The sequence below is a fragment of the Prionailurus bengalensis genome, chromosome B1, assembly GCF_016509475.1.
Source record: "Prionailurus bengalensis isolate Pbe53 chromosome B1, Fcat_Pben_1.1_paternal_pri, whole genome shotgun sequence".
NCBI classification, from domain to species: Eukaryota; Metazoa; Chordata; class Mammalia; order Carnivora; family Felidae; genus Prionailurus; species Prionailurus bengalensis.
Window position 1 is genome coordinate 199,838,601 of NC_057344.1, and position 25,561 is coordinate 199,864,161.

General features: G+C 56.0%; 2 protein-coding genes across 2 annotated transcripts in view; both read right to left on the reverse strand.

The window, feature by feature from the left end:
* Positions 1-2,620: 2,620 nt before the first annotated feature.
* DRD5 (dopamine receptor D5) lies at positions 2,621-4,769 on the reverse strand. The gene has a single exon (XM_043572970.1). It carries the CDS (start codon positions 4,588-4,590, stop codon positions 3,166-3,168), a length of 1,425 nt encoding a protein of 474 aa, XP_043428905.1. The 5' UTR covers positions 4,591-4,769; the 3' UTR covers positions 2,621-3,165.
* Positions 4,770-18,972: 14,203 nt separating this feature from the next.
* Positions 18,973-25,561, reverse strand: part of OTOP1 (otopetrin 1) — a 34,590-nt gene continuing 28,001 nt past the window's right edge. The window contains exon 6 of the mRNA XM_043572971.1: positions 18,973-19,463. Coding sequence (XP_043428906.1) covers positions 19,293-19,463 — 171 coding nt within the window. The 3' untranslated portion in view covers positions 18,973-19,292. The remainder of the gene's footprint in view (positions 19,464-25,561) is intronic.

Below are 25,561 nucleotides of genomic sequence, written 5' to 3' on the forward strand. Positions count from 1 at the left end.
TCAAGTGCAGCTCAGCCAGTCAGGGGCTGTGTGGCCCTGGGCTCGTTATTTAGCTTCCTGATGCCTTCCTTTCCTCGCCTGTAAAAGGGGGGTGAGGAAGGTCCTGCCCCGCCGGGGGGTGAGCGTGAATTAGCACGTGCGTGGTGCCCAGCGCAGGACGCACCCCTGTAGCGCCTGCTGTCGTCGCCTATTCCCGTTCTCGGCGGGAACCACCCACAGGGCTCCAGCCGCACTGACCTCCTCGCTCTCCTCCCGAGAGCGAGGCCCCGTGCGTGGCCCCGTTTCCAGACGTCCCTCTGCCAGGAGCACCCTTCGGCCTAGACCTTAGCCTCGCCCCGACCCTTCTTCTTCGTCTGGGTCTCTCTGAATTGGGCCTCTCCTTTTTTTTTTTTTTTTAGAGAGGGCGAGGGCGAGCCGGGGAGGGGAACAGAGGGAGAGAGGATCCCAACCAGGCTCCATGCGGAGCCCAACGCAGGGCGGAGTCCGATGCGGGGCTCAGTTCCACTGTGTCCCTCCTACTGAAACACAAGTTTAAGACACCAGAGCGTTTGATCGGTGACTGGATTCCCAGGACAGTGCCCAGCACATAGTAGGTGGAAATAATCACAAGAAATGATTGGAGACACTTTGCAGAAGGGACTTTCAAAGTCCCCATATAACCCATTTTTCCTAACACACAAATGGTTTGAACTGGGACCTAGAATGTTTGTCCCAGGCGTACGCACACACACACACACACACACACACACACACACACACAAACTTGCTTGCAACAACGGTTCTTTCTGAACAGATTAGCTACCCTTTAGAGACTTCCAGACCAATAAGGGTCTCTCAAACTGGGTTCCCTGCCACTGTGGTCTCCAGAGAGAAGGGAATAGGGAATTGAGCCAAACGAGGACTCACAAGGTCAAAGACATCCGGAAGCAGGGCCGAATTCTCTCCTGCTTGGGGATCCACGCTGCACAGAAAAGCCCTAAGAAGCCTTGTAGAGGAAACAGATACTGTAGCCGGGTTTTCTGAGCTTACTTCACCCGAGACCCCGTCCGTGACATCTGCATCCTGGAAAACAATTTGGGAAACAGTGTGCTAGCATAGGGGTTTCAACTTACAGAAAGTACGGCCCAGAGAGGTTACTTGCCTCACCCAAGGTCACACAGCCCCCTTCCGAATCCGAGAGCAGGGCACTCCCCGCGGCCCCCAGTGTTTCCCTAATGGTCCACGTAGCCTTCAGTTCACACGAGGTCAAAAATTGAACACAGACTGCAGATTCTGAATCCAGTTTGACTCAATCATACATGCAAATGAAGGTACCAAAGAGGACTTGGTTTCCATCTCACCGTTCCAGAAATGGTCATTCAACAAATATTTACGAAGCATCATGTGCCAAGCACTACACCTCCTGCAGCAAACAAGACGTGGTTGGGTTCAGCAGACCGGCAATAAAATTATCCCTAAAGAGACCAAAATGGATTGAACTGTCCTTGATAAGCCTGCTTCAAAGTAGGGACTTGCAAGAAATTACACATTCAGATTTCATTTGCTTCCATGAACAATGCTCGCCTTTAGATCTCGCGGTATGAACAGGCTCTCAACTGGAATGCTTCTGGAATAAAACGCTCCCCTCTTCTGTGCAGGCTGCAGAGAGGAACAGAAAGACTGGGATGCGTTGGGCTCTTTTTTGTTGTGGAATACTTCAGCTAATAGACTTTCCCATTTCAAGTTCATTCAGATATCATCCCTGGCTCCTACATTTTCATGGAAACGCGTGCCCTCATCTCCCATCGTCTACAAGTGAAAATGTCTATTTAAAACAGAGGTTTGGGGGCGCCTGGGTGGCGCAGTCGGTTGAGCATCCGACTTCAGCCAGGTCACGATCTCGCGGTCTGTGAGTTCGAGCCCCGCGTCGGGCTCTGGGCTGATGGCTCGGAGCCTGGAGTCTGCTTCCCATTCTGTGTCTCCCTCTCTCTCTGCCCCTCCCCCGTTCATGCTCTGTCTCTCTCTGTCCCAAAAATAAATAAAAACGTTGAAAAAAAAATTAAAACAGAGGTTTGTTTTTTAAAGCATGTCCGCTCACACATTTCAAAGCCTTCCAGAAATGTCGATCAAAAGCCACGTAACTCTAAAACCATGTAGGTTTGAGATTGAGAAAGATAAAGCTATTATTCTGCATGATCTTTTCAATGAACTTATATGCTAGAACTGATATGCTAGAACTATCTGCCTAGGAACTGGGAGAATTATTTCATGTTATTTTTAAAAAGAAGATTCCAAATGAGAAAACAATATTAGAATTTCAGGCTGAAGAAGTCCCTATCTGATGCCGTAGTACTGAAGCCAGCTTTCAGCACAGACGTGAAAAGTGTGTATCTAAAAAAAGAAAGAAAGAAAGAGAAAGAAAGGAAGAAGAAAGAAAAACCTGAGGAATTGGAAGCTCTTCAATTGGAAGCAATTGGAATTGCTCCTGTGTGTACCTTTAAGGCCAACCTGTCTGCTAAGAAAATAAATGTGTGCTTCCAGACCAAGCCCAAACCTTCCCTGCTTGTAAAGATGCTCTCGTGGCTTCTCCAGGAGCGATCCTAAACTCCAGTCTGGCAAAGCAAAGATAATCACCCCACAATCCACATAATTTGTGTTTATTAGACACCAGAACAAATCGGAAAGAGTTCCCCAGCTGTCCTGAAGACACACACGGAGGGCAGAAACTGCATAAACACAGGGCTACAGGAAGCAAGATACAGGAATGTCACCCGCACCCCCATCAGCACTGCACACACACAGAACCTGTTGTCTAAAAACCCACCAGACAAAAACAAGTCACTGAACAGTTCATTTGTGTAAAAGGGAGGGTGAGTATATTTTTTAAAGATCAACTACGACCTTTTTGTTTGTTTTTTAAAGAACCAAACACCGCCTTCTCTTCTCTAACTGGACCCCCCCCCCCCGTCCATTTCTGCTAGGCTGGAGTATATATTCCAAACCTTCTGCCAATTCTTACACCAACAAATCAGTCTGGTGACGTTTCTAAGCACATGGGCTCCTACACAGACACAGAAAATGTGATGAACTGAGCAGCACTGGACGTGTGTGTGAGAGTATGTATTCTGCATGCTTGTTAATGTCTGTGCAATTATATAGATCCAGAAGGGGCCTTTCTCGGGCACTCTACTGGAATCCGTTCGGGGTGAAAGGCGTTATTTTGCCTAAAGAAACCTCTCCCTCGCAGTCCAGCTCCCACACAGACTCAGCAGCAGGGTCACCATCCGGGGACGTCTGAGAGATCTGGGACATTCGATCGAAAGGGCTCTCCTCCTCCTTGTCCCCCTCCCCGTCCCCCGGGGACACGGCATTGGGGATCATATGGATGTAGGCAGCTGCGATCTCCTTGTGGAAGACGGTGTCCTGATTGTAGGAGATGAGTTCATTGCTGATGTTCACCGTCTCCACCTGGGTGCGGGAGCACAGGCGACCGCACCCCAGCAGCTGCGCAAACACCTGCCGGAAGTCAGCGTTGAAGGCGTAGATGACCGGGTTGAGGGAGGAGTTGGCCCAGCCGAACCAGACGAAGACGTCGAAGGTGGTCTCGCTGACGCAGGGGAAGCCGGCCCCAGGACCCTCGCGGCGGCCGCTGCAGAAGGGGACCGTGCAGTTAAGGATGAAGAAGGGCAGCCAGCAGCACACGAAGACCCCCATGATCACCGACAGCGTCTTGAGGACTTTGGTCTCCTTCTTGATGGATGCCCGCAGGCTGGGGTCGGGCGCACAGGCTGCGCGGCCGCGGCAGCTCTGCGCGCGCTCGGCGGCCCTCTCCAGCGAGGAGATCCTGCGGATCTGCACCTGGGCGATGCGGTAGATGCGCGTGTAGGTCACGATCATGATGGCCACGGGGATGTAGAAGCTGATGAGCGAAGAGGAGATGGCGTAAGTTCGGTTCAGGCTGGAGTCGCAGTTTTCCGCCCTCGCCTCTGGCTCCCCTGCCTCCTCCCAGGGCGTCCCGTTGGCCGGGCCGGGTGGCGGTGGCGCCTCGCCCCAGGAGCCTGCCTTGTCCCTGTGCCAGTGGAGTTGAACTGGGATGAAGGAGATTAGGATGGACAAGGCCCAGGCCAGGCCGACCATGATCAAAGCCACGCGCTGGGTCATCTTGCGCTCATAGCGGAAGGGCCTGGAGATGGCCCAGTAGCGGTCCACGCTGATGACGCACAGGTTCAGGATGGACGCGGTGGAGCACATGATGTCAAAGGCCACCCAGATGTCGCAGAAGGCCCCAAAGGGCCAGTAACCGGCCACCTCGGCGACCGCCTTCCAGGGCATGACCAGCAGCGCCACGAAGAGGTCGGACACAGCCAGAGACACGATGAAGACGTTGGTCATCTTGGCGCGCAGGTGGCGGCTGCGCACGATGGCCGCGCACACCAGCACGTTGCCCAGCAGGGTCCAGACGATGAGCAGGGTCAGGAGGCCGGCGGTGACCACCTGCGCTGCCCCCAGGGGCGCCGCCCCCTCCGAGCCCCCCAGGGAGCCCCGCTGCGCCAGCTGCTGCTGCCTGAAGCGCGCCCGGGACGCGGTGCGGTTGCTCCCCGGCGGCAGCATGTCGGGCTCGGCGGCGGGGGCGGGCTGCGCGCGGTCCCAACTTCAGCCTTGCGTCCCCCGGGTGACCCCATCGGGCACCCGGGGGCTGAGGAATCCCCGAGCCCCGGGGCGGGGGACGCTCACCGTGCGCTGCGCCGGCGCCCGAAGTGCGCGGGGACCCCTCTCGCTTCCTCCAGTGCCTCCGGGTCGGCGGCCGCGTCGCGCCCCTCCGGCGCGGGCGCCGGGGGCAGGTGGCGGCCGGTGCGCGCCGAGCGGCGGCGGCCGCGGCCGTGTCTGGTTCGCCGCCGGAGGAGCGAAGAGCCGGCCGGCACCGAGGGGGCGGGGGCCGCAAGCGGCCGGCGGCGGCTGGCACTGCCGCGCTGCCTCCGTCCCTCGCTGCACCTAGGGCCCGCGCCCCCGCGCCTCCGCGCTCCCCGGGCTCCCGCGCCGCCGCCCCACCTGTGCCGCGGCGCGCTCACTCTCCGCGCTCCGCCGCCCGAGCCTGGGGGGCGAACCTGCGGGTGCCAGAGGCGCTCCAGGGCCAGGCCGTCGCCCGTGCCGGGGAGAACGCGCCCCGCGAAGACCAAGAGGCCCCCCGGCCCAGCCCTGGTGTCCTGGCCTCATCCGCGTTTGGGGAACCGGGGAGGTGGGGTAAGGGTGGGGGCAATCGCTGACTTCTAGACTGGGAGAGTTTGGAAGGTAGACAGCAGCCTGGGATTTCACAGACCTGAGACGCCTTCGGGACTTCATTTCTGGCTGTGTGACTTTGAGCCCTCGACTCAGCTTCACGGGGCCTTGGGTTCCTCATCCACAAAATGGGCTCGTGATTCTTGCTCCTGAAGGGGGGTGTAAGGTTCAGTGAAACCAGCCATCCAGGAAAAGCGGGCGGAGGACTGTCTCCGAGGAACCACTTCTCCTGAACCCCCCACCCCCACCCCCACCCCCACCCCACAACGTGGATTCTGAAATTGGGACTTCACCTGACCTCTTGGAAGAGGCTTCCCCTCCCCCCCCATCACCCCCAATCTTTAAGCGATTCTTCCTTGGGGAAGAATTTTGGATGAACCCGGAAGGCAGGGAGGAGGAGGGGAGACTCCAAGCAGCTGGGAGCCTCCTCCCTGCTGGCCACTTTAAGTCTTTCTCCTTTACAACCTTGAGAAAAATGGACTAATAGCTCGGTGCTTGACCGAAGTGGACCCTGAGGCTTGAATCGTTGGCCCCCCAATCCAAAGTTTTGAAAAGAATGGCAGGAAACACTGCAGAGGAGAACAGCGCTCCTGGCTCTTAACCCCTCTCCCCTCCAGCAGACAAGTTCCGTGGCCGAAGGGCCAAGTCTCGGCCTGTGCTAAACTCAGCTGAAAGCGGCAGGGAGAGACTGTGATGAGGCGGCCGCGGGCCACACAGCGTCCGAGACCCCCTGGCCCGCTGACCCTGCCCTGAGGTCTAGAAGCAGGGTCTGGAGTCTCTGTCGTCCCCTCCTTAATCTCCCTCTGCGCTCAGCCCCACCTGCCACGTTCCCCCGGCCGCCATCTGCGTGCCGGACGCCAACACCTGCGAGCGTCCCAGCTTCTCGGACTCAGCCCCACGCAGCCTCTTGTCCCTCACATCTCTCCCCTCGGTGCTTTCTGCTGCTGGAGGTGGCAAGACCATCTGTCCGTCCCCTCGGAGCTGGTCCGCTCCTCTCTCCACTGATGCCCCGTCCAGGACCGCGTCTTCCCCACCCGTTCGACGGCGACACGAGGCTAGGCTCCAGGCCCTGCCCTGATCCTCTGGCCACCCTCCTCTCAATGGCAGGCAGAGTGACCTTTCTCAGAGGGAGCTATGACCCGGTCACCCGGGGAAACCCCTCAGTAACCCCCTGCGATCCCCGATCCTTGGACGGTCCCGTAAGGCCCGCGAAGTCTTTTAATCGTCTTGCCCTTTGCTCCTGAGTCTTCTCCGGCCGCACCTCCTCCACCGACAGCCCGGATTCGAGCCTCCACCACGACAACACAGAAGCAAGCAAACAAAAAAGGCACGAGTTGCGATTTCCCTCGCGGGTCTCAGGGTCGTGCCTCACCCTGGAGTGGCCTCCCTCCTTGTCGTCCTGGAGAACACCAGCTTACGACGTCAGAAGAGAGCGTGGCTTTCGGCGACCGGTTTGAATTTGAATTCCTTGCACAGTGAAACCTTGGTGTGCGAGCATAATTCGTTCCAGAAACATGCTTGTCATCCAGAGCACTTGCACATCAAGGCGAATTTCAGGAACCGTTGGCTCGCGATCGCGTGACGTTCGGCCTCGCGTTCGGAGCGCTCGATCCCCTCCTCTCCCCTCCCACCCCACCCGTGCGCAGCTCCCCTCGGGGAAGCCTGGCCGGCTTCAGGGAGGAGGAAGGGCCCCGTGTCCAGCCGAGCCCGTGTTAGCTCGTACTGCACCAGTTCGAGGCTGTAGTGTGACTCTCCCTTTACGTGCTTGTGGACCCTGAACTTCTGAGCTCAAGGAACCGTGTCTTCTTCACATCTGACCTCCCCAGACCGGCACAGTGGCTGCGTGCTTGGCCAGTCTTTAGTGGTGGAAGAGTGGCAAAGGGAGGCTCCGTGCCCAACGCTGGGACAGCAGTGGACAGACAGGTCCCCAGCAGGGGCGGGCACACGCTCGCCACACGAGTTCGCATTGGTCTCCGGATAGTTCTGAGTCCCGGAAGTCTGTCTGCCCATCCATTCATTCAACAGGGCTCGACTGAGGACCTCAGCGTGCGGAGGGGAAAAGAGGGGTATGCAAGCCACAGCCGGGCGCGAAGACGCCGAGCGCCTCTGGACTGAGCGGGTGGCTGTGCTCCGCCAGACCCCTGGGTCAGCTTATGATGCGGCAGTTATGTCACTGGAGGAGGGGGGAGGGGAAGGGAGGGAGAGAGAGACAAACAGGGAGGGGAGAAGGAGAGAAGGATGGAGGAGGAGAGGAAGAGAAAAAAGAGACAGGTGTCCTCTCTCCTGTGTGGTGAGCTGGAGGGTGAATGGCATCCACCGGCGTGCCGGGTGGAAGGACATTCCCAACCGAAGGAACAGCAAGTGCGAAGGCTCAGAGGCACGGAGCCTCATGTGCAAAAGGGGAGATATTCCAGAACTTTAAGGCTAGGCTTTCCCTCCATTATCCAAAAAGCCGTGTCTCTCGTCATTTGGGGAAACAAGAATTTTCTATCAGTAAGACACTCGTCTGCATGCAAAGTGACAGCAACCAGCCTGGTTGCTATAGCGTGTCTCTCCTGTCTCCACCAGGAGGGCTCCGGGGGTCCTTTGTCTACTAGGGACGATGGTTTCTGATGAGCAGTGACTGTCCTCTCTCACCCCGGCTCTTTCCCACATTTCCCAAAAGGCTCTGGTTGGCCTGGGAAGCCAACCTCTCAGCATGGACTGTAACCAAGTCGGCGGCCGATAAGCTCCCTGTTTTGTGCCACCCCAGCCAGAGCCCGGCCCCAGAGGAGGGCAGCGAGGCAGGGATCCTCCCCAAAGGCGGCTCCTGCAAAACTGTGCTGAGAGGATTGGCTGAGAACATTGTAGCACAAAGGGGGTTTTCCTCGCGCAGTTGGCGAACGTTCTTCCGTTGGAACTCACTGATCCTCTTTCCCCTGAAGACATTGCCAATTGGATTTGCTTCACTGAGACAAATGACAAAATCAATAGGCTGGCAGCCAGGATCTTGCTGCTGCTGCCACAGCCGGGTGTCAAAAGACTCAAGTCTGTTTTACCCCAAGAAAGGTTTGGTCCTTGGCTACGGGATGCACCTGAGCTCCCCCGATGCCAGCCGTGTCACGGTCCTCAGCTTGGCTCCGCGAGGCCCGGGCAGAGAGGTAGTGATGAGTCATCTGCATCCATCCCGTGGCTGGAAAAGTGGCCTCGAGCACATGACTGTTGGTGCTGACCTGGAGACCTCCTCTTCAAACCCAAGGGGCAGCCCCCAGGTCTCTGCCCCCTCCCAGCTGAGACACACAGGAAAAATGGAGATGAAGGGCTATCAACAGGACACGGCCACCAACATGAAGGGGCTCTCACCTGCCAAATCTGGGACAATGTGAGCATCAGAATTAACAATGTTAACGATGGATGAGGCGCCTGGGTGGCTCAGTCGGTTAAGCGGCCGACTTCGGCTCAGGTCACGATCTCGTGGTCTGTGAGTTCGAGCCCCGCGTCGGGCTCTGTGCCGACAGCTCGGAGCCCGGAGCCTGTTTCAGATTCTGTGTCTCCCTCTCTCTCTGACCCTCCCCCGTTCATGCTCTGTCTCTGTCTCAAAAATAAATAGACGTTTAAAAAAATTTTTTTAAATAATGATAATGATGGATTATAATCTATTTGTTAAAATGAGAATCTATACTGATAAAAAGATAAAAGGAAGGAAGAGAGAGAGGGAGGGAGGGAGGCAGGAATCTTCCTTACGGGAGAATGCCAATTAATAAATGTCAAAGGAATGACAGAGTTAGAAAAGCTCATTTTGCCCGCATAATAGTAATAATTGGTTTAGACAAGGGTCATCACCAAGTAGGGGCGCCTGGATGGCTCAGTCGGTTGAGTGTCTGACTCTTGGTCTCGGCTCAGGCCATGATCTCATGGTTCACGGGTTCCATGCTGGCAGTGAGGAGCCTGCTTGGGATTCTCTCTCTACTCTCTCTCTCTCTCTCTCTCCCTGCCACCCCCCAAAATAAATGAACACTTTAAAAAAAAAAAAAAGAGTCACCACCAAGTAAAAGTTTGGAGAAGAATAGGATATTCGCACGGTCTCCGTTCATTTATTGATTACAAAAAGAAAAATATGGTAACTTTACCTTTGAGAAATCTTGCAGGCCTGGCCTTACAAGTGAACAGAGTTAACACGACCAGGGATGGGACAGATGGATGCCAGGTGCCCCGCGGTTGGATGCACCGAGGACACAGCATCCGTACCTAGTATCCCTGTCCCCTGAGGAAACATCAGACGGACCCAGAAGAGGCGGCCTCAGCAATTGACCTGAACTCTTCAAAGTACTGATGCCCCAACAGAGACAGAAAGGACAAGAAACTGTTCCAGGTTGAAGGAGACCCAGAAACGTGCCAGCTGGATAAGGAGAGAGATCCTTTGGAGAACGCTATGGGGACAGTTGGCAAAATATGCGTGTGGGTTGTATATTAGGCAATTATTGGCAGTTAAAGCATTGACAATGGACAATTGTTGACAATTAGACAGTTGTATGGCATCCATCTTCAGCCTCCTGAATTCACTCACTAGACTCTCCTTGTCCTTAGAGACCACACACAAACGGTTTCAAGTATCAGGCCAAGGGGAGCAGAGTGCCCAGGCTTGGCTGAAAGAAACGAAGGCTCATCACCAAAGACGGGGCACTTTGCCTCCTCAACAAAAATCAGGGCTTTCTTAGCAAGCAAAGGATCGTCGCTGGGAAGGCAATTAACACGTGTGCCCTTGTTCATATTTCCAAAGCTCTTGCTGAGGTCAACACTGCAGGGAGGAGGACTGGGTCCCCATCCCCGGAGCCTCAGCCTGTGTGTTCTTGGGTGGTCCCAGTTACTCCTCTGCATGGCTCTCCATCCAGAGCATGGAAACCTCTTCAGAGCTCAGTTAGGAAGAGATGCTGGAAAAGGTGAGTTGATGGGGGCTTTTCCAAATGGAAAAGCATAAATAACTTCTTAACCTGCCCTGGTAAATATCAAATAAATATGTGTGTTTTGTGTTTTTTGCTTGAACTTTCTGCCATATTAAAACTACCTCCCAGTTCCCATTTTTGCCTCAAAAGATCTTCAAACATCTGTCCATTTGTTTGTTCATTCAACAGGGATGAGGAAGGGGCGCCTGGGTGGCTCAGTCGGTTGAGCGTCCGACTTCAGCTCGGGTCAGGATCTCGCGGTTTGTGAGTTTGAGCCCCACGTCCGGCTCTGTTCTGACGGCTTGGAGCTCGGAGCCTGGAGCCCGCTTCGGATTCTGCGTCTCTCTCTCTCTCTCTCTGCCCCTCCCCCACTTGTGCTCTGTCTCTGTCTCTCAAAAATAAATAAATGTAAATAAAAAAAACAGGGATGAGGACGATCTTCGTCTGCTGGCAGAGGGGGTACAGTTGGGGAATGAAACAGACGTCGCATTGTCCCTTCTTTTTGACGCTTACAGTCACGTGGTTTTAAAAAGAGAGAGAGAAAGAGAGGCTTATAGTAAGCGGTCAAACGATCCAACATGCAATTGTGTGGTTAACGGCCACAACGAAAGCAAGCTAGATGTGTCGTGAACGTTCGTAACAGGGACCTCAGACCTCGTCTAGGGGTGGGGGAAGACTTCCCCGAGAAGCTGGTGTTCGGATGGAGATCTGAATGATGAGTTGAATTAATGAAGTCAAAGGAAGAGGGAGCAGCCAGTGCTAAGGCCCCGAGGCGGGAGGGAACACAGCGCGTCCAAGGAACTAAAGAAGCTGGCCCGCGTGGTGTCAGCACAGAGGCAAAAGCAGAGCGTGAGCAAAGGCTGGAGAGGCGGGCGGCAAAGACCACACAGGACCCCGGGGCCCAAGGGGAGGATTTGGGTTTTCATCTCAAGCGGCGAGAGGCCATTGGGGGTGTTGTCTAGGGAGGGGTATGAGTGCATTTGCCCCTCTCAAGCGCGGCTCTGGCCGCAGTGAGGCGGCCACCGAGGCCTTGAAGAAATGAGGAGGCCACGTCGGGAGGCCGGGAGGAGATGATGGGGCACCGGAGTGGGGAGGGGCTGGAAGCGGGCAGAAGTGGGTGGAGCCACGAGTTTGAGGAGTGGATGCGACAGGTGTGGCTGCTGCTTGGAGATGAGACCTAAGGGCCGTGCAAAGACAGCCCTGTACGTGGGGCTTGTCAAACAGAGGCTGGTACCTCCATGGGGGGTGGGGGGTGGGGGGTAGCCAAGGAGAGGGAGGACTAGCCGAGGACTGAGACTGTCTGGGGCCAGACACCCTCGGGACACGGTGCCTCTGAGACAGGTAAGCAGGCTGCTGGAAACAACCAGCAGGGAACGAAGATACAGACCCGGGCGTCCGCAGCATCTGGACGGTAAGCAAGCCGGGGGCCGTGAGCTAGACCGCCACGGAGAGCAGAGAGGGCAGCCAAGAGGATGCAGGGCGGCCCCCTGGAGCGGCAACACCACCTGCCCAAGAAGAGGGTGAGGGGCCTGCCCGCAAACCCGGAGGGGTGGCCAGGGTCCTGGGATGAGCCCCAGGGGAGCCGCCATCAAAGCCAGGACCCTGTTCACGCGGCTCCCCCTCCCCGGCCCTCTCCCCTCCTTCTGCAGATGGGGAAGCCGACCCTCCCTCGGAGGGGCGTGATGGGTGCCCCCGCTCACTCACTTTTGCCGGGCGCACCGCGACTCCCCCGTTCTCGTGTGCTCAGTCTTCTGCTCGTGCGCGAGGCACAAAAAACAGGGTAAAGGCCCCGTGTGAGTTTCCTGCAGCCGCTGTGACAAACCGCCACACCCTTAGTGGCTTGAAACAACACAACTCTATTAGGGTTCTGGAGGTCAGACGTCCAAAAGGAGTCTCGCTGGACCAAGGTCAAGGTGTCAGCAGGGCCATCGGCAGAGATCCGAGGGCAGAATCCCCGCCCCGGTTCTTCCAGCTGCTGGCGGCTGCTGGCACTCCCTGGCCCGTGGCAGCATCACCCGGTCTCTGCCCTCCCTGTAGCCCAATTCCCTCCTGCCTCCCTCTTAGAAGGACCTCTGTGACTATGTTCTGGGCCCTCGCGGACAATCCAGATTGATCTCCCATCACAAGAGCCTCGACTTAACCGCACAGGCAACGTCGCTCTTGCCAAGTAACGTGGCCTATTCACGGGCTCCAGGGATTAGGATGTGGACATCTTTAGGGAGCATTATTCGCTCTCCCGCAGGCTCCCTGGGCCACGTAGAGGACCAGGGATGTGAGAATTTTCTGGAGCAGCACCAAGCCTGTGCAAAGACGGACATCCGCTCTGCCCTCAGCAACAACCCCAGGGGCAGAAGCATGAAATCGCTCACGTGGCCCTAACAGAGCTCGCTGCGTGCCAGACTCGCGGGCGTTAACATGCAGCATCTCGGCTCGTTTTCCAACGACTCTTCAAGGCACAAACTTCTATTGTCGCCTCCTGATAGAGGAGAAAACCAGGTGCCGGGGGACGAAAGTAGCTCGTCAGAGAGACCTGAACCTGGCCTCAAGCCTTGTGCCCGGCCCCCCCCCCCCCCACCTCTGATGAAGCACGGTTCTTCAGGGACCCGTTGCAGGGGCGGCCCCAGCTCTGCGTGCACCTTCAGGGCCCTTCCCCCAGAAGATCCCACCTTCTCTTGCTGGAATCTTGCCTGCGCCCAAGGAGGCCCCGATTCTAACACCTCATGTGTTTCTGCAGTTCACGGGCGGCCTGTGTGTGGCCTTAGCGACCCTCGTGACACATCACCTTATGCCGTTGGACAGACTGCACCCCTGAGGACAGCGCCCAATCGGGGAAGGCGAACGCTCCCCCACTCCTCCCCGAGCCGCGCTCCTGGTCCACGAGCCGCCGGGCGCAGCCACCCGCCCTTGCCCTGTGGCTCTGGGTGGCTCAGTCCAGCTCTGCGAGAGGGCCGCGCACCCGGCCACCAGGTGGGGAGGGTGAAGGGCGGCAAGCTGAGGGCAACCGGCGACACCTGTGGTTCCCTGTGGCCCCCTCCGGCACGGGCCCGGAAAAGGTGAAAGCATTCGTGTTAAGGTGATGCACTCACAGGACAACTGTTGCGATGAGGCGGAGAAGACCCTGGAGGAAACTGTGGGAAAGCAGGACTGTGGGCAGGTAGAGACGAACAGCTCAGAGGGGGCGGGGCGGGGGCGGGGTTCCGGGCTAATCCCTCCCACCCCCCCCCAACCTGTGCTGCAGACCCCGCCCCTCTCAGGCTCACCTCTCAACCAGCTCCAGGCCCCACCCCCTCCCACAACCACACACAGGCAGGGAAGAGGGCAGACCTCTTGTGCCTTGCTTTCTTAGTAGCTATCACAATCCTTTCAGAACTATCCGGCAGAGACCCCCTTCCCTCTCATCGTCAAGACCGGGGGTCAGCAGACTTTTTCTGTGAAGGGCCAGGTAGTGGGTATTAAAGAGCCATGTCTCTGCAGCATAATCTTTTCGTGTGCGTGTTTTGTTTTCGTTTCTGCCTTTTTTTTTTTTTTTTTTTTACCAGCTTTTCAAACTGTAAAAGCCATTCTTAGCTCACAGGCGGTAGTTTGCGGGCTCCTGGCCTAGCACTATTCCCACATCCCGCTCTCTACCAATCTCCAGCCAAGGGGAAGCAGGCTCATTATGTTCCGGCTTTGACCGAGCATCCCAAACCAGTGTTCCGGAAACACCTGCCACAGCTACCTAGGCAGCCCTTGCTGTCGTCAGGAAGACAGCTCCCGCCCCCCACATCCGCTGGTGCGTCCCTTCCACGGAGGGGAGCAGAACCCGCCTGTAAGCTTCTGTGGCACCCCCCCCCCGTCCCCCCCATAGGCCAGAGCAAGCGGAGGGGAGCATATCCTAATTCCAGACTCCGCGGGGACTCTGTTAAGGGCCAGGCCCAAAGCGCCGTCTTGTGCCTTAAAGGCAAAGAGGGGACTGGAGGCGTGTCCCCGAAGCGGGCGGAGAATGTCTGCCAAGGCCTTAAAAACTATTTCTGGAAACACGCCAGTCCTGAGAGCCTGCCGAGCTCGGGGCGCTTCCCCACGCCCTGCAATAGTCTGGATTGTGAGGGCGGCAGCCCTCGTGGTGAGGCCTGAGGGAGAAGGAGGTTAAGCCTCTACCCTCACAAGGCAGACAGCTGTGTCCAGGACGGATAAGCACACATGCGTAAGCAAACGACTAATGGTAATGAGGCCAAGGTGAAGCGTAAGGGGAGATGTGTTCAGGCAGATGTCCGGGGCAACCCCCCCAGCGGAGGGACCTCTACACATGGCCTGAGGGATGAAAAGAGGCCCATCTGTTTCAAGGAGCCAGAGAAGCCCTCTCCTGAGAGCGAGATTAGCACGTGCAAAGGTCCTGAGGAACAGAGGAGTCTGCAGTGTCCAAGGCGGGACAGCTGTATGTGGCTGCAACAGTGCAGGTGGGGGCACCCGGGGGGCAGAGGAGGGGACAGGATAAGAAGAAGACAAAGTAGCAGAGGCCAGACCGTGAAGATCCCAACAGACCACAGTCAGGAGTTTGTACTTTCTTCTAAAAGCAACAGGAGGGGCGCCTGGGTGGCGCAGTCGGTTAAGCATCCGACTTCAGCTCAGGTCACGATCTCACGGTCCGCGAGTTCGAGCCCCGCATCGGGCTCTGGGCTGATGACTCAGAGCCTGGAGCCTGCTTCCGATTCTGTGTCTCCCTCTCTCTCTGACCCTCCCCCGTTCATGCTCTGTCTCTCTCTGTCTCAAAAAATAAATAAACGTTAAAAAAAAAATTTTATAAAAGCAACAGGAAACCAATGAAGAGTTTAGGCAGGTGACTTGATTTACATTTTTCAGACAATGAACATTTTACTATCGTTGTGGTGTTTCTTATGTTATTAATGTGGCTGAAACACCGGACCAAAATTATCACCCTTTTTGAGCATTAAAACACTGCCCTCGGGGCACCGGGGTGGCTCAGTTAAGTGTCCGACTTCCACTCAGGTCATGATCTCACGGTTCATGGGTTTGAGCCCCGCGTCGGGCTCTCTGCTGACCGTTCAGATCCTGGAGCCTGCTTTGGATTCTGTGTCTCCCTTTCTCTCTCTGCCCCTCCCCTGCTTGTGCCCTGTCTCTCTCAGTCTCTCAAAAATAAATACACACTGGGGCACTGGGTGGCTCGGTCAGTTGGGCGTCTGACTGTGGCTCGGGTCATGATCTCACCATTCGTGGGTTCGAGCCCCGCGTCGGGCTCTGTGCTGACAGCTGAGTCTGCAGCCTGCTTCGGATTCTGTGTCTCCTTCTCTCTCTGACCCTCCCTGGCTCACATTCTGTCTCTCTCAAAATAAATAAACATTAAAAAAAAATTTTTTAATAAATAAGCCTTTAAAAAATTTAAAAAAACAAAACACTGCCCTCGTTCTTTCCCTGTCTTGTCCCTGTGGCCCCAGGGTCTGCCCTTAGTAGTAGCTGTTACTGTCCATCAGACCCGGTGAAACTGCCCTCTGTGCCCACCTCCCCAGCCCTCCCTGACCAAGTTTCACCCACTCTATTTGGGGGACTCTCCACACATGGGAACATCCTCCAGCCACGTTCCTCCAAAGCCTCGTGATGGGGACAAGGATGCCCCACGGACAGCCGGACGTGGTGGGGGCAGGTGGAGGGAACACCCCTGTTGAAACTAATTCTCAGCTTCCTTAGGGGAACTCAGAACCCACCCAGCCCTCACCTGGCAACGAGGACAGCCGTCCCTGACACACGCCACGAGAGTCCAAAGTTGTAGACAGGGTACAGACGGGGCATTTTGCACCCCTGCTCTCATTGGGGACCCTGGAGTCTGCTGCTCGCCCACCGGATCTCCCCTCACTTTGACCTAAAAGCACAGCTGAGGACTCAGCGGAAAGGCACCGGCGCCCCCTGGTGGCCGCGCTCTTCCACAGCGGTCGCGCCAGCGGTCTGTTTGCATTCTCTGTCCTTTGCCTTTGGCCAACCCTTGCCAATCAGATGAAAGGGAAATGATGGCTCATTGCTGTTCCAATTTGCATTTCTCTTCCTCTAGCCCTGAGAGCTTGACACTTGTTTATTGCACACTCCGGTTCGTCCTCCGTGGGCTGCCTTGGTATGAAGGGAATACATTTGCTTTGCTGCCTCAGTGGGTCGAGTCAAGACGCTTGGCTACCTGCGGGACAAAGCTGCCTGGCTCAAACAGCCATCCTGATGGAGCGAGCTCTGCTTGTTTAGGAGCAAGAGGCGATCCATCTTTAAGGTCACGTCTCAGAAGCTCTGAGCCCAGCAAGACTGCTTTTTCCTGCTCTGATGGTGCCCCGTGGCCACGCCTGGAGCCCTAATCCCACAGCCCCTGGGCTGTACTGATGTGCTCAGCACCGGAGGAAATGAATGCCAGCCGAAATGAAGTCCTCTGAATAGATCGGCATTCACAGGTATTCGTCTCATGCAGGGTGGTTTATCAACATGTGCACAGAGACTCAGCCATGAAAATGCTTGCCACGGTGTCGTTTGTAATAGCAAAAAGAAAGCAAAAAAGGAAGAAAAACAGAAAAGGATCACACCGTCAAATGTCTCTACCTGTCCAACGTCGGGTTCTGACTACATAAGGAACGATACAGCCCTCCATGGAATGTGCTCTGGAGCTACCCAAGGTCACATTGCAGAAGAATACACAATGTCACGGGAGGCTGTTCAGTGACTCGGGGTTCACGGACTCTCGAGGAGGTGCTTCTGGAAGGGACACGGCATCACCTGAGACGCTTCTTGAGGCACCCTGCGCCCCACTCCAGCTCAACGGAACCTGAGCTTCTGGCTGGGAAGGCAGGAGTCCTCACAAGCTCTCCAGACGATTCTTACGTATGCTCAAGTGTGAGACGTGATGCCACGGGAAACGAAAATCGTCCAGAACCACGCAGGTGTATTAAGAGGGGAAAAAGTCAGTTGCATGCAAATTCAGTATACACAAAAGCAATCCCATTCACATGTGCGTGCCTGCGTGTGCGTGTATGTAGGTGTGTGTGTGCTGATAGGTACCGAAAATTAACAGCAATTACCTCTAGATCACAGTTCCTCATGCTGGGCACTATGAACCTTTGGGGCCAGATAACTCTTTGTGGTGGGGGCCGTGCCGTGCGCTGTAGGGTGCCGACCTGCACCCCTGCTCTCTGCCCACCAGACACCTGTTGTATGCATAGCAGTAACAATAAGTGTCTCCACGCTTTGCCAAATGTCCCCTTGGAGACAGGATGGCACCAGGTTGAAAACCACCACCCTAAATAGAAGGTATGACAGATCATCTTTGACTTTGTTTTCGGTCTATCTGCCCGTTGTTTTTAGTTTTTTCCCTAGAACTTAAGGTATTTTCATCATGTAACAACAACAACAAAAAAATTGGTGTTTCTTAATGTGCCATTTGCCCGTGCTATCAAACAAACAAAATACACACAGATGAAGAGATAGTCACGTTAGTATTTATAGGAAATAAGCTAATTTTATTATGATCTTAAAATAATTATGGCAAAGCACGTAAAAAGGCCTTCCAAACGTCATTATTTCTTAAGAGGCTTTAAAATATTTACAACCTTTGGAATAGACATCCAGATTTTAAGTGTATATCGTAAAGAAGCAATTATGATATATGGGAAATGCTTTACAAAGATAGTGGATTTTTGCAGAAGCCCTTAAAAAAACCCACCAGGAGGGGCGCCTGGGTGGCGCAGTCGGTTAAGCCTCCGACTTCAGCCAGGTCACGATCTCGCGGTCCGTGAGTTCGAGCCCTGCGTCAGGCTCTGGGCTGATGGCTCAGAGCCTGGAGCCAGTTTCCGATTCTGTGTCTCCCTCTCTCTCTGCCTCTCCCCCGTTCATGCTCTGTCTCTCTCTGTCCCAAAAATAAATAAACGTTGAAAAAAAAAAATTAAAAAAAAAAAACCCACCAGGATAAACACTCTACCTCGGACAATAGGAAGACTAACTATGCCACATGCATCTGATGAACTTTAACACAGTAGCAAAATGATATTTACAAAGCCTCGGAAACCACGTGGAGGAAAGGTTTATGCTCTATTGTTAAGTGGGGGGGGGGGACATGGATACAAAATTGGACATGTCAGATCACCAGTGGCAAGCATAATAATGACAATGAAAAGAACGCCGTGAATCTCATTTCACCTCTGGGAAATACAACAAGGTGTTACAGTGATCGTCAACCCAACAGTAGTGTCCTAGGTGATGTTTTCTCTACTCTTCCAAAATGTCCACGTTTTCTGTAATAGGCATGTATGTATTTACAGTGAGAGAGAATAGTAAAATTTCTTTTTAAAAATAAAATGATCACAAAAATGTGACGAGATTTCCAGGAAGAAATAGGTCTCCGTATTGATCCGTACACTAATTTCCATCCCGGTGAAAAACGTAACTTTGTTCAAAAAATTAAACATATTCAGAAAGTACAACATAAACTAAGTGCGATTGTATCGGCATTGATCAGCTCTGGGAGGGATAAAACGTCAGGAGCATTGTACTACGCAGCCGGTCAGAAGAGTTGTAGGCAGTAACGTGACGATAGAAAACAATTGTTATGAAAAACAAACCGCATAATGTTTCTCCCCCCAACCTGGGATCACATTCTTCTAAAAAAAACACAGAGGATCCCGTTTAAAAGGAGAGAAGGGGCGCTGGGTGGCTCAGTGGGTTAAGCGGCAGACTCCTTGATTTCAGCTCAGGTCATGATCTCACGGTCAGGGACTCAAGCCCTGCGTCGGGCTCCAAGTCGGGCTCTGCACTGGGCACGGAACCTGCCAAAGATTCTCTCTCCCTCTACCGCTCGTGCTCCCTCTCTCTCTCAAAAAAAAATAAATAAATAAATAAATAAATAAAAGGAGATAAAAGAATTTGAGTTTGGTGAGAATTCACTACCCGAGACCAGATCTCAGCCGCCTCACCGATGTTGATCTAACGCGCTCACATTCATCCGGGGTGATAGACAATTCCAGCTCACGGGAAATAATTGCCGCAAAGAACCCTCCGTGCATTTGTCAGGCGATATTTGCCCAACCTGGCCATTCGCAGGTGGCTCCAGTGAATTCTCTTGTTAGGTCACTCCTCGGGCTTGGATGTGGACACAGACTATATCTTACAATAGACCTCAAAGAGAGAGGCAGCTGCGTGCATTCGGTAGAAAATAGAAAAAGGCATGGCCAGGTTGACCACAATGATCCAGGGTTCAAAGCCAAAGACAATCTCCTCTAATCCGTTGTCGTACTCGGGGCGGCAGCCGAAGGCGGGAGGGACCCAGAGCTACAAGAGAAGAGGGGCCCGTGCCAGCAGCCGCCTGGGGAGCCCCACGCGACCCCCAGGCGCCGGCCTGGACTCGGGGACTCAGAGTTACACCTGTCCCTGCAACGTCCCCCCTGGAGGTCTCCAAATCCAACGAGCCTGCCTGACTCTTCTGGCCTCCTCAGCCCCCTCCCGAGTGGATGCTGCTCACACCCACCCGACTCTCTCTGTCCCCACAGCCCTCACCTTGGTCGGGACCTCAGTATCCCCTGCCTGAACTGCCACAGTGGCTCCAAATGCCCCCGCCCCAACTCCAGCAGATGCCTTCCATCCACCCTGACCCTGCTGTGGAAGCGATCTTTATAAAGGGCACATCTGACCTTGCCATTCCTCTGCTTGTCACGCTCCAGTGGCTCCCAGGAGCCTTCAGGACAACGTCCAGATTCCCTCAGTGACGGGGCACTGAGTTTGACTGCAATTAACTACCACCACGTCCCTCACCACGCCCTTCACTTCAGCCTCCGAAGGCTGGATGTGACTCTCCTCCAAGCCTTCAGGGCTTTGCTCCTGCCTCTCCCTCTATCAAAGGCTCTCTGTCTTCCCTCTTCGGCTGAATCCTACCTTCTTCCAAGTCCTGAGACACTCCTCCTGTCAGGAAGCCCTCCATGATCTAACCAGGCTGGGAAGGAGCCCCCCGGGCTTACCTACAGCAGAGGTCACCCGTTTATCACACCCGCCTTTACATCCCAACATTGGTGCCTGGAGACCCCAGCCACGTGGGGCTTTCTGGCTTGATCTGGAGAGACAGCCCAGGCCTTGCTCACATCACCCTGCTTAGGGGAGGAGCCCCTGCTTTGGAGCCGGACCTGGGTTTGGGGCACTCACAGAGTGTCATTTAACCTCCCCGAGCCTCAGTTTCCTCAGCTGGAAGGTGGGACTACAGACACCTGTCACAGAGGGCTCACATGAGAATAAAATGGCAACTATGTTTGCAAAACCTAAAGCAGTGACCTATCGTTGCTGTCGCTTGCGGAAGCTACGCACTGGTCCTGCCTCAGTCTCCCCGCCCCAGGTCCTCCTCCTCCACCTCCCCTGCTACAGCCGGTCTCCTGGGCTTGCTTCTCTCTGACGCTGCACACTTCTGGAACTTTCTCCACCCTTGCATGGTGGCAGGCAGCCTCTTGGATGACCCCCCCTCCCCCACCGATGCCACCTCCCGGGAGTCACGTCCTTGTGGAAGCCCCTCCCCTTGGGTCAGGCTGAGCCTCATGACTCGCTTCAAACATCAGAATGTGACAGAAGGCGTGAGACGTCACCTCTGAGACTGGGTGGCAGAAGGAACGGGGAGTCCTGCAAGAGAGGAAGCTGACCGCCCTGTTGTGTGTGACCTGCCCCATGGCGAGGCCCCGCGGCCAGGAGCGGACGGAGGTCAGGAACTCACGCCCTCAGCCCAATAACCGACCAGCAAGTGAATCCCGCCAACAGCCACGTAAGTGGGTTTGGAAAGATCCCCCGGCGGTCAGCTGAGCAGAGGCACCGGCTGAGCCACGCTGGGATTCCCGACCTCCAGACTCCACAACATTAACAACCAGGTGTTGTTCAAGCTGCCGAGCTTGTGTAATTCCTTACACAGCGGCAGGAACTGATGCACCGTTTCACTAGCCTCTCCGTACGGTCCCCTCTGTATCTCTGCCCACTGGGACCTCAGGCTCCGTGACCCTTAAGGCGCCTCCAACCACCCTGGCTGGTTCTTCCCGGCTCCTTCCTGCTTCCTCCTTCGCTCAGTCTCTCTCTGTTGGCTGGAGGGCTCACCCCTGGGTGCTCTTCCCTCCCCTACACACGCGACCCCTGAACGAGCTCACCCAGCCTTGGCTGTAAATGAACACCAACTGTGGGCCGATGACTCCCCCCGTCTGAATTACTCGCCTGATCTGCCCTCGAGGACCCCACGGGCTACTTGGCGTCTCACTTGCGTCTCAAACTCCCCCATCTCACCCGCGACATCTTCCTCCTCGTGGCCGGTCACACGCCAGGCATCACCCTCGTGTTCCCTCTTTCCCTCAAGACGCTGCACCTGCCAGCCAGCCCATCGGCGAGCCCGGAGGACTGTGCCTCCACGACGCCCTGGCGTCAGTGGACCCGTTTCTGTCCACGTGCACCTGCCCGGCCATCGCTGTCCCCTGTCACCCAGGCCACCGCGGCGGCCTCCTGACCATCCGGCTTCCACGGCGCCCCTGACGGGCCCACTCACCACTCCGCTGCCAGACTGGCTCCTTCTGCGAGACCACATCCCTTCCCACCAGCCCTCACAGCCACTGAAAATGAAATCGACCCCCTACATGGGATTATAAAGCCCACTGCTGGCTGGTCCCCCACACCCGGGGTCCCCGTCACATGGCCCACCATCCTCCTCCTGCAATGAGATAAGCTCCCTGCCCCGGGGCCTGACCCCGGCTGTTTCCCAGAACACTCACCACCCAGCCCCTGTCACCCCCTGAGGAAGCCCCTCTCACCCGCCTGGGCCTTCTGATCGGAGACAGTGCCAGGCGTGACCTCGCTCCCTCTCGGCTCGTTCTCTGCGGGGGGCGCTTCGCTAGAAGGGGTCTCCTGCCTGACCGTTTACTGCCAGCCCGGACCTCTGGTTCGCAAGCCCCTAAGGCATCACTCACAGCCGCGCTGGCCCTCGGTAGCCAGCCGGTGGCTATATCTTCAAGAGAGAGAGGAACGGACGGAAGACAGTGGGCAGAGAAGGCGAGGACAGACGACTGGCCCTCTTTCCTGAGACCCAATATTTAGATCTGCCGTGGAGTGTTTTTGCTTTTCGTGCCAGTGGGAGGCGGGGCTGTGTCCCCTTCCCTTGAATCCGGGGGGCGCTGCCACTGCTTGACCCAGAGCATGTGGCAGGCAGGACTGATGCCACGCGACATCCACACAGGCCCCGAGAGACTGGCACCTCCAGTCTCGGCAGGTTGGCCGCTGGGCCCCGAGCCGCCACCTCAGAAGCCCCCCGACCCCGAGACCGCCATGCTGGGGAGCCCGTGTGTAGACACGGCAGCCGAGGGTCCCAGCTGAGCCCTCTCAGCCACCCCCACCCCAGCCACCAGACCTTGGGCCCTCGATTGCAGTCCGCCCACCAGCCTCAGTCGATGCCACGAGGAAGACGAGACTTTCCCAGCCAAGCTCTGCCAGAATTTCTAACCCACAAGGTCGTAAGACCTAATGAAACAGCTGCTGGTTTTGACCTGCACTGGGGGTCGTTTGTTACACAGCAGTAGGAAACCCAAACATCTGCTTGGATGTCCGCCTGAGGTCACAGAGGCGCCTTACGAGTGGACGCGTCCGGTACTAAACCCGGGGTCTTCCTTCCACCCCGAGCCCCTCCCGAGCCTGCCGCCCCTTCGGAGTCCCCAGTCTCCATAAATAGTGTCACCGTGTCCCCGGGAACTCGGGTCAGAACCGGGGAGTTGTTCTTGACATCTCTCCCCACCTCCACACGTTACCACGTGGCTGATGTTGGGGGACATTACGCCAAGTGGGACAAGCCAGTCGCAAAGAGACAAACACTCCGTGAACACTCGACTCACACGAACTGCACGGTGTGGTCGAACCCAGAGGTAAAACGGGATTGCGGGGGGCCGGGGGGTGGTGGTGGGGAACAGGGGCTTGTTACCCGGTTACAGAATTTCAGTTTTGCCAGGCGAACAGGTTTCAGCGATGGGTGGTGGTAAGGAATGCCCTTCGCACTCCTGGACCGTATGCTCTGGGATGGTTAGGAGGCGGGCGCCGGGTGGCTCAGTGGGTTGAGCGTCTGACTCTTCATTTCGGCTCAGGTCGCCATCTCGCGGGTTGTGGGTTTGAGCCCCGCGTCGGGCTCTGCGCTTGACGGTGAGTGTAGAGCCTGCCTGGGATTCTCTCTCCCTCTCTCTCTGCCCCTCCCCACTCGCTCCCTCTAAATCAATCAATCAACTCTTTAGAAAAATAAAATGTGGGGTGCCTGGGTGGCTCAGTCGGTTGAACGTCCGACTTCGGCTCAGGTCACAATCGCACGATCCGTGAGTTCGAGCCCCACATCGGGCTCTGTGCTGACAGCTCAAAGCCTGGAGCCTGCTTTGGATTCTGTGTCTCCCTCTCTCTCTGCCCCTCCCCGTCCATGCTCTGTCTCTCTCTGTCTCGAAGATAAATAAACATTAAAAAAAAATTAAAAAGTAAATAAATAAATAAAATTAAAAAAAATAAAATGATTAAAATGGTAAATATTATGGTAAACGCTTGTGTTACGTGGTATTGCCTACAATTAAAGGTTCGACTGAGTCAAAAAAGAAAAAGCACGAATCGCATCCTGTCACTACCTTAAAACCCTTCGACGGTTTCCTGCTGCATTCAGGATTCCGTCCTGGCTGCGGCTGTGGCTGCTGAGACCCCGCGTGGTCCACCCTGGCGCCTCTCTCGCGTCCCTCCCTTTGCTGGTCATGCTCAGCCAGGCGGGTCTCCTTCCCGCCCCAGGAGCACGTCCCGCAAGCCCTACTTGGCCATGCATCCACACGCTCCCCGCAGCCTCCCCATGCCCGTCATTCTGCCCAGACGGTCCCCTCCCCCTTCCCCCCTCTCCCTAAATCCCACCGTCCCGCCCGCCACCCTCGTCTGTCCCCACGGCCGCTGCCGTCCCCACGTGGACGTGCACACCAGCACCTCCGGCTGCGGCCTCTGTTCCGGCACCTGGTCCTGGAGGATGACGAGTCTCACCCTCTGCCAGGGGCTTCATGGCCTTGTGGGATGGACCACGGGTGCGCGTGTGGCCCATGGGGCTGCTGAGGGCCCCCCCCGGACATCACCCCGTGATGATTTCTGTCTTCCGGCTCACTCCCCGGTGAACAGAGGCAGGGCCTGGGGACACCGGGGGCGGAGCACGGAGGTGAAGAGATGACATGGGTCCCCCTCCCAGGACAGAGCCCTGAGTCCGGCCGTCGGGTCCCAACAGACCATCAGTTACCATCAGAGTCTACCATGGCCATGCGGTTCTTGGTCGAGCTGGTCCAAAACCACAAGCCAAGCGCCTCACCGGCGGTCAAGCAAAGACCCCGTGCGGAAAGTGGCTTTCCTGAACTTGCTGAGAAGAGAGAGATTCCTACCTCTGGATGTGTACAAAAACAACACATGTTAGGGGGATTCTGGAACCAACTCTGACTTTGTAAGACGTAAGCTGAGGGCGCCTGGGTGGCTCAGTCCATTAAGCATCCGACTTCGGCTCAGGTCATGATCTCATGGCTCATGGGTTTGACCCCCGCATCAGGCTCTGCACTGACAGTATGGAGCCTGCTTTGGATTCTGTGTCTCCCTCTCTCTCTGCCTCTCTCTCTCTCTCTCTCTTTCCCAAAAGAAAATAAATAAATAAAAACATTAGCAAAGAAAGATCTGAGTGGATACATGCCTCTCTGGAATACAAGTCTCACATAAAACGCAGCCCCGCGATAGTCACTAATCTGTCTCTCTCTCTCCCGTTCGGTTCCTTCATTCCCTGCTGTGCCCAGCACATGCTCCAGAAATCTCTATTCCATGAAAGACGCGGGCCCACCTGGACCCAGGCTCGCCTGGGACCCCTTCTCCCTTCAGAGCTCCTCGTAACCGTCTGCCGGGCTGGAGGGGGACCGAGGTCCGGGTGGCCCAAAGCAAGAATCAGATTTGATGGGCAGACACGTGGCCATCTCGGCTTCAGAGGGACCCTCCCAGCGTTGTGGCCTTGGCGTGACATCAAAATTGGCGGTCCCTGGGCACGCCCCCGCTGAAACTAGGCGGAGGTAGCTCGAAAGCCAGGGAGCTGACGGGGAAATGGCATAGCCCTGGCAGCTGCAGAGAGCTGACCGTGACGACAGGCAGGCGCCGTGGGCGGGGCGTCCCCACCCTCCCGTCATCCACGGTCATTTCGAGGCCCGTGTGGTGCCAGAGGCAGCTGGCCCCTCCCTTGGTCACCGAGCCCTGCCATCCTACTGTGAATCTCTAGAACGGATCCCAACAAGGCACGGGGCTCTCTCTTCCTTTGTCCTCTCTCCGTCCCCGCGGCCACTGCCCTGGCTGTGTACCCCCAGGCCACTGCCCTGCCCTGGCCCCCTGCCAGGGGGCCA